This window comes from Tachysurus vachellii, chromosome 3 (assembly GCF_030014155.1).
Source record: "Tachysurus vachellii isolate PV-2020 chromosome 3, HZAU_Pvac_v1, whole genome shotgun sequence".
NCBI classification, from domain to species: domain Eukaryota; kingdom Metazoa; phylum Chordata; class Actinopteri; order Siluriformes; family Bagridae; genus Tachysurus; species Tachysurus vachellii.
In genome coordinates this window covers 36,470,411-36,485,591 of record NC_083462.1, presented here as the reverse complement: position 1 = coordinate 36,485,591, position 15,181 = coordinate 36,470,411, and the positions used below count along the sequence as shown (strand labels likewise).

Sequence of the window (15,181 nt, the reverse complement as noted above, 5' to 3'; positions counted from 1 at the left end):
GAGCGCCAGTAAAAATAGGGGCGGGCGGTTTGGGTATCAAACCTTGTCCGTGACAGAGAACCGTCCAATAGTCATCAGGTGACGTAACGCGTTCTATCCAATGGCAGACGTGTGCTTTCAATACGCCCAATGAGAACAGGGCTTCGTTAGGGCTTAAAAAGACAGCGTTCGCCAGCGCCGTTTATTGTGCTTTTTCTCCGTGAAGTTCACAGCTCGACGCCATGGCAAGAACCAAGCAGACCGCCCGTAAGTCCACTGGTGGCAAAGCGCCCAGGAAGCAGCTCGCCACTAAGGCTGCTCGCAAGAGCGCCCCGGCTACCGGCGGCGTGAAGAAGCCTCACCGTTACAGGCCCGGCACCGTGGCTCTGAGGGAGATCCGCCGTTATCAGAAGTCTACTGAGCTGCTTATCCGTAAGCTGCCCTTCCAGCGCCTGGTGAGAGAAATCGCTCAGGATTTCAAGACCGACTTGCGTTTCCAGAGCTCGGCCGTCATGGCCTTGCAGGAGGCTAGCGAGGCGTACCTGGTCGGTCTGTTCGAGGACACCAACCTGTGCGCCATTCACGCCAAGAGGGTGACCATCATGCCTAAGGACATTCAGCTGGCCCGCCGTATTCGCGGAGAGCGCGCTTAAACCTCAATTCTGTCTAATGTACACAAAGGCTCTTTTAAGAGCCACCACATTCTCTCTGATAAATGAGCACTTCTTCATATCTGTGTGTGTGTGTGTGTGTGTGTGAGCTCAGAGTTTGTCCTATAAAGCTTACTTTGTATTTGTGTGTATAATATGAAAATATATAATCACATGTATGTAAATGTGAATCTGCTTAACAGAAGTGACTTAGTGTTTGTGTTAGGAATATTGTGTTCAGAGATAAGAGTAACTGTAAATAAATAAATAAATAAATAAATAAATACACATTTTATTTGTATAGTGCTTTTAGCAATGGACGTTGTCTCAAAGCAGCTTAACAGGACATGAACACAACATAGTTATACAGAGATTAATATAAAACAAAAACTCAAGGTTAGTATTAGAATTATATTTAAATTTGTTTGTATTTATTCCTATTGAACAAGCCTGAAGTGATTGTGGTAAGGAAAAACACCCTTAGGGAGAAACCTTGGGGGGAACCTCATCCTCATGTGGGTGACACTGGACGGTGTGATTATAAATATACAGTCTGACATTGTTGTCCTCAAAGACCATGTGTAGTCGTCATCTCCTCTTAGTATATCTGAATATTTAATGAAGCAGAGTCCAACTGGAGCTGGTAAAATACGATTATAACCTTACTGAGAAAAGAAACAGAAGGCTGAATTATTATTATTATTATTATTATTATTATTATCTATTTTGCAATTACATATTAAAATATAGTAGCATGGGCAAAAAAAAAAAAAGTTTATTCTTTGTTTTGTGTTTGTGTTTAAACAGAAAGAGAGCAAAATTCACCAGTGTTGATTATTATGAGCTAATTGTGACCTCAGGTACAGAGATCTAGAATTATGATGAATATTTTATTGCCAATTTTGCTTCTAATTGCTCCTACAATTTGCTCCTTTAAGTAGTAGTTGTACTGTTGCTGCTGATATTAGTAGTAGTAGTAGTGGTGGTGGTATTAGTAGTAAATAGTATTAAAAAAAAAAAAAAAAATCACAATGGTTACTATTAGTAGTAATAGTAGTAGTAGTAGTTTTTTTTGTTTTTGTTTTTTTTTTCTCCTTTTACCCAGTGCTACATTTGCACATTTTAGAATATTGCTTCTACTACTACTACTACTTCTAACAACAACAAAAAGAAAACTAATATGAAACCAATAAAGTACATAATTAAAACTTACTGTTATGAATACTATTTGATCTTAATGTATTATTACAATTTTTAAATTTGGACAACAACATATTAGTTCTTGACTGATAATCTTTAGAAGTAGAGTACAATTTTCATATACAGTTAGGTCCATATATATTTGGACACAGGCACAATTTTATTTATTTATTTTTTTTTTTTAGGTATTTACCAAAACATATTCAGGATATAGTTGTATAGTTATAGTGGGCTGAAAGTCTATCAGCTTCAATTTGAGGATATTTAAATCCAAATTGGAGGAAGGGTTTAGGAATTACAGCTCTTGAGAGTAGCCAGCCCCCTTTTTCAAGGGGTCAAACGTAATTGGACAGTTGAATCAAAAGCTGTTTCATGAACAGGTGTAGGCTATTCCTTCATTATTTCTTCATCAATTAAGCAGGTAACAGGTATGGAGTTGATTCTAAGTGTGGTATTTGCACTTGGAATCTGTTGCTGCGAACCTACATCATGCCTTCTAAGGAGCTCTCCATGCAAGTCAAACAGGCCATCATTAGGCTTCATAAACAAAACAAATCCATCAGAGAGATAGCGAGAACATTAGGAGTGGCCAGATCAACAGTTTGGTACATTCTGAGAAAAAAAAGAATGCAATGGTGAGCTCAGCAACATAAAAAGGCCTGGCCGTCCACGGGAGACAACAGTAGATGACTAAAAGGCAGAAAGACTCACGAACAAACATTAACTGAAGACAGCTGCAGTTAAGGCCTGGCAAAGCATCAGAAAGGAGGAAACCCAGTCTCTGGTTGTTGCCAAGTGTGTTGACACACGCAAGGAATTTGGTTCCAGCAGTTTGTGACTCTCAAAGGTACAGACATAAATAACACAAAACTATACAAGAAAACAATGCAGATGATGAGATACAATGTAGACAGAATGAGAATAAAATGTGGATATAGAATGAATAAAATATATAAAATATGAATATGGAATATGAACGATCAGTAATGTACATAAAGTGTTGGAGTGCAAATAACAATATTGTGCAATATTATGCTTTTGTGCAATATACAGCAGCAGTACTGTGTAATATATATATATATATATATATATATATATATATATATATATATATATATACAGATGATTTGGTGACTGACAGTCCTGATAATGCAGTACTTATGATAAGAAGCAGTGAATGTAATTATTGCCTTACATTTTTTGCCTGGGGGAAGAAAACAAACAATGATCCCATTTACAGTGAGGCCTGTGTCTAGAGCGTGTCGACCAAATATTTCAAGTAGAACAGTGACGTTTTGTTTTGACCCACGTTTGATATTTAAATTTTGACTTCAATGAGCTTTCTTTGTGAATGACACTGAGTTTTAGAATGAGATTAGTGTTGGAGACAATATAGCTCATTTACAATTTAAACCTTATAGATTCTGTAATATTTTGTGTTTTACAGCTGATAACAGGACTCCTGAATGTTGTCTTTACATTCCTTTCTGTGTTGCTTGTAATCTACTATCAGGGTTAAACATGGGCTCGGTTTATAATGTACCCAGAAGAACTGGGAACACCGGGCCTCCTAGTAGTGGACCTAGGAGTATAGAATACAGTTCTCAAGCCACAGATGTGCTCAAATGGATGTTTTACATCTAAACAGTGCAGGTCAATGTTGTACAACCACAGAGTGCTGTTACTAACATCTATACATTGCTGGGTGTTGGTCTGTATATTTTTATTGAAATACTCACTTTGTATACCTGGGGTTAAATTCTACTACTACTACTAAGACTTATAACAACAACAATAATAATGATGATGATGATCCTTGTGTGTACAGAGAGGTTGCAGCAGAAAAATACACTAGTAAGTTAAAAGCTTTGGCTTTCTCTTTGTTTATGAACGGGTTCTATTGTGTGAGCGCTGGTCTTAGACCCGCCTCCGCGCCTGTTCTCAACTGGGTCCAGGAGATGGAGGATAAATATTCGGCCTCTCGCTGGTGTATTTTATTGAGCGGCTTCACTTGGATAGAGCAGCATCATGTCTGGTAGAGGTAAAGGCGGTAAGGGACTCGGCAAAGGGGGCGCAAAGCGTCATCGTAAGGTTCTTCGCGATAACATCCAGGGAATCACCAAGCCGGCTATTCGCCGTCTGGCTCGCCGTGGCGGTGTTAAGCGTATTTCCGGCCTGATTTACGAAGAGACTCGCGGTGTGCTCAAAGTCTTCTTGGAGAACGTCATCCGCGACGCCGTCACCTACACCGAGCACGCCAAAAGAAAGACCGTCACCGCCATGGATGTGGTGTACGCCCTGAAACGCCAGGGACGCACTCTGTACGGCTTCGGCGGATAAACGTTCAACACCGAACCACGTCAACACAACGGCTCTTTTAAGAGCCACCCAAATATCCACAAAGAGATTTTCCTTCTTTACTGTATGCGCGTGTGTGTGTGTGTGTGTGTGTGTGTGTGTGTGTATGCGTGCGCGTGTGCGTGTGTGTGGGGCAAATGACGACAAAAGCCGTATAAAGCAATATCCTACATATGTTCATATAGTAGGTGCTCTTTAGTACAATTTTGTAAGTTAATTGATTTACTTACATCTTTTTATTATTTATTATATGTAGTGTGTGTGGTAGGTATAAAGCAGTATCCGATATATATATATATGTAATCGATGCTCTTTAGTATGCTCTTTTATGTAAGTTAATTGATTTATATACATCGCTATCATTTTATTTCGTGTGTGTGTATATATATATATATATATATATATATATATATATATATATATATATATATATATATATATAGTGTGTGTGTGAAACGCGTGTAAAGTTTGGTGGTAGAAACAAGATTTTTTTTCCCCTTTTCTTTTGTCATAAAGCACAAACTTGAGTGTAAAACGGCGGGAGGAGAACAAAGCACAGAGGGGACAGTGGGGAGGAGTAAGTGTGTAGGAGGAGCGGGAGGAGGCGCTCCGCGTCAGGGGCTTTGGGATTATGACCAATAACACACGTTTGTTCTCTTGTGCCTAATTACAATGTCAGACTGTAAATAGAGCAGCCGCTAGGTGGGTGTTACTCATTCTCTCGCAGTTCACTCGAACAACAGCAGCAGCAGCATGCCTGAACCAGCTAAGACCGCGCCCAAGAAGGGATCCAAGAAAGCCGTGACCAAGACTGCGGCTAAAGGCGGCAAGAAGCGCAGAAAGACCAGGAAGGAGAGTTACGCCATATACGTGTACAAAGTCCTGAAGCAGGTGCACCCTGATACCGGCATCTCCTCTAAGGCCATGGGCATCATGAACTCGTTCGTCAACGACATTTTTGAGCGCATCGCCGGTGAGTCTTCTCGTCTGGCTCACTACAACAAGCGCTCCACCATCACCTCTAGGGAGATCCAGACTGCCGTGCGTCTGTTGCTTCCCGGAGAGTTGGCCAAGCACGCCGTGTCTGAGGGCACAAAGGCCGTCACCAAGTACACCAGCTCCAAGTAAAGCGCCTTACCGCCGTCTTTATCAACACAAAGGCTCTTTTAAGAGCCACCACCTTTTTCATACAACGTGCAAATCTCCTTTCTGCTTGTCTCTTTCTCACTCACTCACACTCACACACACACACACACACACACACACACACACACACACACTCTCAACAAAGGTTAACCACTTTTTTACGTATTCCATCAGTGTTTCTGTATTTTAATGTGTAATTACAATTAGATGCTTTGCTGCAGGTTTTGCTTTTTTTTTCTTCTAAACTTTGAATAAAGATTTCAAATAACTTCAAATAAATGAGAATAAAATTCTCATTCACAAGTACATCATGTCTTTTACAATCATACATTTGAATACAAAAATATTAAACATTACATATCTGCTTTAACGTTTTAGGCACATTTACACATATTTACAAGCATCTATAATGCAAAACATTTTTAATAAAGTACAAGATTTATTATTTTTTGGTCGTCGGTTCATGTTCTTTTGTGTTTTTAGCTCACAATTTGTTTGTACACTACCGCAGCAGGAATATTGCACTGGTTACTAATCGTTTTACATCTGGTTTTCAAAATTTTCAAAAAACAATACAAACAAATTTCCATCACATATTTGTTAGCTTACTGTATATTATTATTACAATACATTAGTGTTCTTTCATTCACATCTATATTTAAATCTGTTTTTTTTATTTATGCCATATTTCTGCTGATTGTGTACAATTTATAAAAAAAAGTTGTTACTTTTTTTTTTTTTTTTTTTTTTTTTTTTTTTTTTTTTTAATTTATTACCCAGCTCAGTAGCACCCAGACCTCCTAGTTTTTTTGGTTTGTATAGAAATTTTGTGATGTAACTTCTCTATTGTTTCTCCATATAAAACCTTCACACATTTTATTTAATTTTATTTTTATTTTATTGTCAGAGGGAAAGACAATAATTTAGCTAATACAAATGTTTTAATTAACTGAATTCTTGATTTATAATTAGCTATTTCCAGTTTTCATTTTCAGTTTTTATTTAATATTATTTCTCTCCCCAGTTGTGTTCAGCACATTTTCTGTTTGTAATTGTTAAGCCTAATACTTTCACCTCTTCTTTGCTTTGGGTGTCTAGGGTTTACACTAGAGTTACACTATTGCTCATCCATAACGCTTCTCTTTTGTTTTGATTCAGATTATCTCCAGATATTTCTTTATATTTCTTGAAATCTCTCATTATCACCTTTAATTCAAAGTGAATATTAATTGAAATTGTTATATCATCAGCATAAACTGTAACCTTAACCACTCTTCCTGCCGTTGTTTTTACACCTTGTATTCTTTCATCATGTTTGATTTTGTGTAAGATTGTTCTAATTGCAGTAGTATTAGTACTATTAGTATTAGCAGTAATAGTAAATAAATAAAAATGAACTAATAAATTACTACTACAAATAATAATAATAATAATAATAATAATAATAATAATAAATATATAATATTTAATAATAAATATTTAATAATAATATTAACTCGACTTGACTTGACTTGCACAGCACAGTGCTACTTTATACACTATATACACTATTTACACACCATTCTGCACCTGGACACTTTAAGGACAATCTTTAAAAATACATACACATTTATGCATATATGCATATACATTATTTTTCCACTTATATTTTCATATTTTATATAGTTGTTTATATAGTTTATACTTTTTTATTTATCTATCTCCTTTTGGTTTTGGTTTATTTTTTATCCTAAATTGCATTCCCTTTTTTATGCTTAAATACTGGACAGTTGCAAAAAGCATTTCACTGCATGTCGTACCCTGTATGTGTGTGTATATGTGAAAAAAAAAAAAAAAAAAAAAAAGAAAAAAGCAGGTTTGAGTAACCTGCACTTCCTAAACGTGGCCACTCGATGGCGGTCAACATCCATCCACAATGCTTTTATTATTTGTGTATTATTTAGCTTATTAATTATTTAATCTATATGCTCGTCTTCTACACTACATCAGCGTCACTTCCTGGGTGTGGTCTTCTAGAGACGTGTAAAGTTCAGCACATACCGCACTATATGAGTCAGAAACAACCAGAGACTCTAATGAACTTATTATCAGAGGTCTAAAGCTCTCAGATTCTGCACTTTATCACAGTTCTTTTAGAAACATAACACAGACATAATACAGAGTCAGTGACAGGCTGTACAAAAACTATACAAACATTTCATAGACACATGCAAGAGGTTTCTAAAAAACCACATCAACTTTTTATCAGTTAACCACAGACATAAAAAAATGCAGCTGGAAGAAATGCAGCACATATAAAAATAAAGAGGGTACAAACATGAATGAATAAGGGAACACCGGTCAAGTGCTTCAGTTATTATTCAGATCAAATATCAGAATGTAGAAAAATATGATCTGAGTCATGTTGTGGCTTGTTCTTTGGTACAAGATGAGCTAGTTTGAGTATTTCAGAAACTATTCATGCAATAACATATATATATATATATATATATATATATATATATATATATATATATATATATATATATATAAATAAATAACATTTCTTTACCATCATGGCCCCTTATGAGTTATAGGTCCACCCTGTGACTTAGATGAGTGCCAGAGTGAATGGGACAATTAAAATAGTACGTGGGCCAATGTGTAGGTTCGAGCAGAGCAGTGGTGAGAAACTGAAGACAGACAGACAACATAAGGTGTAATAAACTTAACAAAAATATTTATATAAAAGCTGTATATTCAATCCAAAATGGCACGTAAACAATGAACAAATAAAATACATATCAGCAGATTTCAAAATCTAATCAAATTAAATCCAGATGTTATACTTGATTTAGGTTTTTGGCCTATTTATAAAGTCCTTCCTAATTTATAAAATCAGACCTAAATTAACTTTTAACCTGTTTATAATTTGAATTTTCTAATCTATTTATTTGATCTAATTTTAAATGGCTAGAATGTTTATACTTTTCCCAACATTTTTAAATTTTTTCTGATTTGTTTTAAATTTAAACCCTGGTAAATCAACAAAGGGAAGAAAATAAAAATGGAAAACAATAAAAATAAAAATACAGCAGTATGCAGAACAACAATTATCAATAATTATTCTAATTCAATTAAATGTATAAACACTTCTGAGATGATTAAAGTCACTTCACTGTTATGACCGTCTAGGGGTCAGTCACAACAGAATGGGTAAAAGAATGTCTTTATTCAGAGATGTTATAATTCACAATCTTTTATTCAAGAGTTGACAAGGAATTTTAGGCTTCAGGGGAGGACAAGGCCAAAATAATAAACAGAACAATGTTACACAAACACCTCTCTTACTAAACCAAAAAAATGAAAGAAAATACAATACATTACTTCTTACCTAACTCCATCTCACAAAAACAAAATAAAAGGTTTCCAAAATAACTGGCGTCGCTCCCCCTACATACCTTGTCACCATGTTTTAGGCAAAGGTGTATAATTAAATCGGCTGGCTAACAAGTCAAAAACAGAGTCAATAATCGTAGTCTATATCAGGCGTGGGTTAAGCACCAACAAATCAATCAGTTTGAAATAATAAACATAAACCAAGACGAAACAAAACACAGGCTCAACAAACTAGGAACACAAACTTTCTCTCGAAGACGAGACAATCAAAAATTACTGAAATAGGTAAACATTCAGAGAATATAACATACAAATACTGTACACAATGCCATGCAAACAAAGCAACCACAATTTCACAAAAGGCAAAGCGGCCAATGAGCAAAGGCAAAAGCAGCTAAGAGCAAAGCAGCCCTAATCAGGGATCCAGGCAGTCCTTTTATCTGGAACAGGTGGAGATGACAACCAGTGCCTGTCTCCTATTAATTCCGGAACCACCTTTCAAACACATGACAGGTACAAGAAACACCAGAGGGTGGCACAGAAATAAAACAAAATACTGGAGGTCATAACATTCATTCATTTTCTACCACTTATCCGAACTACCTCGGGTCACGGGGATCTCAGGCGTCATCAGGCATCAAGGCAGGATACACCCTGAATAGAGTGCCAATCCATCGCAGGGCACACACACTCTCATTCACTCACACACTACGGACAATTTTTCAGAGATGCCAATCAACCTACCATGCATGTCTTTGGACCGGGGGAGGAAACCGGAGTACCCAGAGGAAACCCCCAAGGTACAGGGAGAACATGCAAACTCCACACACACAAGGCAGAGGCGGGAATCAAACCCCCAACCCTGGAGGTGTGAGGTGAACATGCTAACCACTAAGCCACCGTGCCCCCTGAGGTCATAACATCACTTTTCCAAATATCAGTTTCTACAGAAAGTGACCCAGTGCAGTGAGGTTAGCTGAATGTTCACCTAAAGTCCTGTTGACCAAAAATAAGTAAAGAAATATGTCTTGAGGAGAAAAAAAAAAGTTTGTCAACTCATTTTGTCCTTGTTGTAATAATTCTCTGGGTGTCTCGCCATCAAAGGACACAAGCTGGTATCTGTTTAGTGTTGTTGTCGAATCAATGTTAAAAACACTGATTTGTTGAACCCTCGACTATTAATTTAAAGAAACATTACGTTCTTTCAACATGGAAAAAAAAAGGAAGAAAAGGAAAATAATAGAAAAACATCATCATTCTCATATTCATATCAATAAGTTAAAAATCCATTCGAATGTTCTATATAACAAAAATGATTTTTTCTTAATTATTAATTTATTCCTTTAAATTCCCCCTAGCTGAAGTTCAGTGTTGTAATGTAACGCCCTACAAATACTTCATTACTGTACTTAAGTAGAGATTTCACGTATCTGTACTTTACTTCGATATTTAAATTTATGTCAACTTTCACTTTTACTCCACTACATTTCCTAGATAAAATGTAGACTTTTACTCCGTTATATTTCCGTTATATATCTTCGTTACTCGTTACTACAAAATAAAATCAGAAGAAATGTGTGCGACTGCATTAAGGGAGGTTTGGCGAATCGCTGCTCCTAGATTGCATTACGCTCCACACGCTCTATTTCAGCATAATGTTGCCAAACAGGGGCAGTTCTAGAACTTTTTTAGGAAGGCTCCAGGCCCCCAGTCTGTGATCTCAGCCTCCTTAAAACTATAATTTTTACTTTCAACAATAAACAATAAAAATTACGTTAAATTGCAGGACATGTTGTCGATGGAAAAAAAAAATCGTTTATCAGTTTGATCTAAGGGCGTTTTTTTACTTTGCTTTTACGCACATGCGTTGTAGTCTTTCAATAGTGCGTCATCAGCTGTCTGCTTTATTTGAACGGAGAAGCACAGGGACGCGCAGCATGCACCACGCGCAGCGTGCACCCCGCCCCTGCTCTTATGCCTACCGAAAATCACTGAAATTTTACTTTTTACTTTTACTTCAAATACTTAAGTACATTAAATATCAGAAAATTACTTTTGATACTTAAGTACAGTAAATATCAGATACTTTATGACTTTTACTTGAGTAATATTCTAAAAGGTAACTTTCACTTCTACCAAAGTCTTCTTCTAGTACGATACTTGTACTTTTAGTCAAGTATTGCTTTCTTGTACTTTATACAACACTGCTGAGGTTATATCACATATACTTAGATTTTAGTGTGTAGCGACCCTAGCATTACTGGCTATTATGGGGTGACTAACCTGAGATCTTTTTCATTTTACTGAAAATCTTAAACTTAATCTAGTTGTCTTATCTCTAATTTACATTGAGTATGGGTTCTACTGACAATTAAATATATATTAAACTGACAGGTATTGACAAGTGTGAAATGCAATTCAATATTATAAATATGCACACACAACACAACATAAATGATATGAACAGTATGTGATGCATATATGATGTGCATATATGCGATATATGTGATATAATTTGAGCAATTTTGGTTAAATCGGTTTCTTCTGGATTTGGATTTGCCAGTTTAAGAATGATTGAATCCCGCTGCTTATTTGTCAACTTCTGATGCTCTGGCCATAATGCTGGATCAACACTTACAAACTGAAAACTAAATTCATTTCTTTCTTCCTCTACCACGTTCTGCACATTATCCTTCTCACTGTCCTGTGGCTGTGAAGAATCGTTTGCTTTTGTTTCTACACCATCTTCTCTGGCTTCTCTTTGTTTTCTACTTCATCTTCTCATCTTCCTGTGGTATGAGTACAGCTACAAGCATGAATACAGAATTACAATTACCCAGAGTCATGAAATACATGTCTGATGTTTATTCTACTATTTATTCTACCATCAGTTACAGTACATGATGTGCATAGTGTAAGAACACACAGTAAAAGAGGAAGTAATGACAAGCTTATTATGATTAAAGACAATTTTAAAAATTAATAAACAATATTATAATTTCTGCACAAAAATGTTTTAAGTTTGTTGGATACATAAACAATTTATGGTTGTCTGACTACACTTCGTGGCTGACTGTGCTTACCTTCACTAACATTCTCATCACCTTGACCTGCAGTAAGAATGTTTGAAGGGCCTTGTTCACTTTCTGTGGCTGTTTCTGGAACTGAGTGTTATGTGCTTAATTTTTTTAAATTCATTCATACTTTTACAATTATATATACCATTATTCATGTAAAATGTTGGACCACAACATAATGTTTTGATGCAAAAACACACAATGTGCAAACATTGTTTTATATTCACATTTAATCTCTAAAAATACTTCTCACACTTTCCGTGTTACTTCAGAGTTTAGTAGTATGATAAGAACATTTATCACATGCTTGGAAACAAGTTGTGTCTTATGGAAAAGAGACAATTGTGCAGCAACTTAGCAAGCATTTATTTTACTGGCTAGCACTGACTAAAACAGATTGACATTGTGCAGTGCTTTAGATCTCTCCTGCTCTCTTTAGAAAAAAAACTTGTGAGGAGTTGTTTCCCTCATTTTGTTTTCTTTTTTCTCTCCTCCCTCTCCTTTCTTTTCTGATAGCCAGATTTTGGTTTTGACATCATGTGCAACGGCTGCGGAATTATTGTGTCTCTCAACACCGGCGGAACACTCACAAACTCCCCTGTATCATCCACCAAGTCCGCACACTCTCTACTATCCCTCACAGCCAATGCACGCTTTGCATCGCTTCTAGGCAACCAATAAAATTATGTCCAGTCTGTGCATTGCTGCATGCACGCTCGAGGTGGGAGCGGTCTACCTAGATTCGTGTCAAAGCAGCGGAGAACTAGAAGTAGCACATGGGGTTGGAGAAGGTCACGCCTGCCTGTCTTCAACACTTGAGAGCCCTGAAAAGAAAACATGTCATTCACGTTGTTTAAGGTTGTGTTAAAGGCGGCGTGCACAATGTCTGAGAAATGTTTCAGAAAACTGGAGTTTCTGTAACTGTGTGAACATTTCTCCACCTTTTATAATGAATACTTCACACTTACATACTTCCAGGTGTGGGAAAATAATTTTAAGTCATTGTTTTATTTCCTTTTAGTTCTAGCATATTTTGTGGATCATGTAGAAGCCAAATCAAGTTACAATGCTAGTTAAATTCAAACTTTACATTAGACTTGTGGTTCCTGTATCTCATTAATATGAAAGGAAAGGGGCAAGGTAACTCAGGATATCATCTGTCTCTTTGTGCCATTTGTCCCATTGTTTAAGGTGGCCATTTGATTCAAGGTCTGAGAAAGACTGTTATGTTAATGGGATTAAGGGTGAAATTCCAGGATCTGGTGTGGGGGCTGTTCCATCCCTTCATGCTTTGTCACCTGAGTGTTTTGTCTCTATCTGATGGGACTGCCCATTGTGTGTATCTACAATAAAGACTACTGCACAAGGATATCCAAGTCTCCTGGTCTTCTCTGGAAAAAGTTTACAACACAGGTTACAACATTCATGTGTCATTCTACACAACGGGCGACATTTTCACTTTCTAATCTTCAAAATCTTTATTAATAGCAAATAAATAAATAAATAAATGAATAAATAAATAAATAAAAGATGTTAGTTCACCCAGTGAGTTAGTTTTTCTCTCTGAGAAAACAAATAAGGTCTTTCATTCTGAAAGAAAATAAACAACAACAGGTTAGTCGTGGCCTAATGGATAGAGAGTCTGACTTGTAACCCGGAGGTTGTGAGTCTCGGGCCGGCCACAACTGAGGTGCCCTTGAGCAAGGCACCGAATACCCCACAACTGCTCCCCAGGCGCCACAGCATAATGGCTGCCCACTGCTCCGGGTGTGTTCACGATGTGTGTGTGTTCACTGCTGTGTGTGCACTTTGGATGGGTTAAATGCAGATAACAAATTCTGAGTATGGGTCACCGTATGCAGCCGTATGTCACTTCACTTCACTTCATTTTGTGTGTATGTGTGTGTGTATGTGTATGTGTGTGTGTGTGTGTGTGTGTGTGTGTGTGTGTGTGTGTGTGTGTGTGTGTGTGTGTGTGCATTTTATTGTAAGTGTTTGTTGCCTTTTTGGACTCCTTTATCATTTGTAATGTTGCTCCCATGTCTATACAATTCAGCTCAAGCCTAGCCATTTTTAGGACCATGATTGAGGATAATATCCCATCCAGAGACAAGCTGTTTCGTGTTAAGGATTTTTCAAAACGAACATCAAAAATACCTTCGCTAATGGATTTTTTTAAATTTTTTTATTTGTTGTTGCGTTAACTCTTACCCATTTTCTGATTGGCTATTGTGTAGACTCTTTTATTTGATTGGCTGATAAGTGTCAGGCTCGACTAAGAACTTAGACGCGCTTGGTTCCTGCCCGGTTCCATAGAGACAGCGGTGCGGACTGATACATTTTGGGCGCTGCGGCTTATTAAATATATGTTAAATAGTCGAAATTTTTTCTGCGTGAGAAATACGGTGTGGTGGGAGAATGTGAGAAAAGACCAAAATGTGTGACAGTCACTCTCAATGCGTGATACTTGACAGCCCTGTGTGTGTGTGTGTGTGTGTGTGTGTGTGTGTGTGTGTGTGTGTGTGTGTGTGTGTGTGTGTGTACCCTGCCTGTAGCCCGAGATGCTGCAATAGGCTACAAAGAGTGCAGTAACAGATGCAGCACATTGTGTGGTTCACATACTGCGGTTACATGTCGCCATCTAGTGGATGTGTGTTGCAAGGGAAACAAATCTGAGTTCTGATATAAAGCCACAATTATTATTATTATTATTATTATTATTATTATTATTATTATTTCAAATGGGGGAAACAAGCTTCTATATTTTTTCTTTCATTTGCTGCTGTAACATAGAAATTTTCCCACTGGGAATGAATAAAGGTAAATCTTATCTTATCTTATCTTATCTTATCTTATCTTATCTAGCTTATGTTTGGACCTCTGTCTGTTTCTAACTTTCAGTTCTTTTTTTATGTTTGGATTGTTTGCTTGTGATTCCTGTAATAAACTCCTCATATGAATTCTAATGCGACTCCTACACTTGTGGTTTTCTCAATCCGATTACCGCCGTAATCCTTCCAGAGATGTGAATGTTTTGCATTCAATCTTTCTCTCCACACGTGGAAACGTTCTTGAATACGGCTTTGTACGGCTGCTCCATTTGAATTCCCCCTCTGACTCTCACGCTCACAGTGTTAGCTGCGCCATCTTCACTCTCCTCTCCCTCCTTCTCTCTCCCGCTGCCCGTGCAGCAGCGCCGTGGGCGGTGCTTAGGAAAGTGCTGTTTAAAGATTGGCTTATGAAATATTGGCTCTTAGGAGAGCTAATCACTGGAATCAGAGCCGTGATTGGACAAAACAGCTGTCCATCTAGAACTTTCCTTTCTCTTTTTTCTTTTAACTAGTAACCTGATTACCCGGGTTACAAGTGCCTTTATATCTTAAAGCAGGGGTG

General features: G+C 37.1%; 3 protein-coding genes across 4 annotated transcripts in view; 2 read left to right on the top strand and 1 right to left on the bottom strand.

The window, feature by feature from the left end:
• Positions 1–15,181, bottom strand: part of LOC132843564 (histone H2B-like) — a 151,712-nt gene that overhangs the window by 131,702 nt on the left and 4,829 nt on the right. The window lies entirely within an intron of this gene.
• LOC132843579 (histone H3-like) lies at positions 169–4,222 on the top strand. The gene is made up of 2 exons (XM_060866992.1): positions 169–550; positions 3,851–4,222. The coding sequence occupies exons 1-2, from the start codon at positions 222–224 to the stop codon at positions 4,167–4,169; spliced, it is 648 nt and encodes a 215-aa protein (XP_060722975.1). The 5' UTR covers positions 169–221; the 3' UTR covers positions 4,170–4,222.
• On the top strand, positions 4,941–5,366 carry LOC132843566 (histone H2B-like). The gene has a single exon (XM_060866981.1). The coding sequence runs from the start codon at positions 4,941–4,943 to the stop codon at positions 5,313–5,315; it is 375 nt and encodes a 124-aa protein (XP_060722964.1). The 3' UTR covers positions 5,316–5,366.

Excerpts from the sequence above, each read along its gene's own strand:
- LOC132843566 (XM_060866981.1), top strand. The coding sequence starts at position 4,941 with ATGCCTGAACCAGCTAAGACCGCGCCCAAGAAGGGATCCAAGAAAGCC.
- LOC132843579 (XM_060866992.1), top strand. The coding sequence starts at position 222 with ATGGCAAGAACCAAGCAGACCGCCCGTAAGTCCACTGGTGGCAAAGCG. Across the intron at positions 551-3,850 it reads CTGTTCGAGGACACCAACCT|CAGCATCATGTCTGGTAGAG; the intron begins GTGCGCCATTCA and ends ACTTGGATAGAG.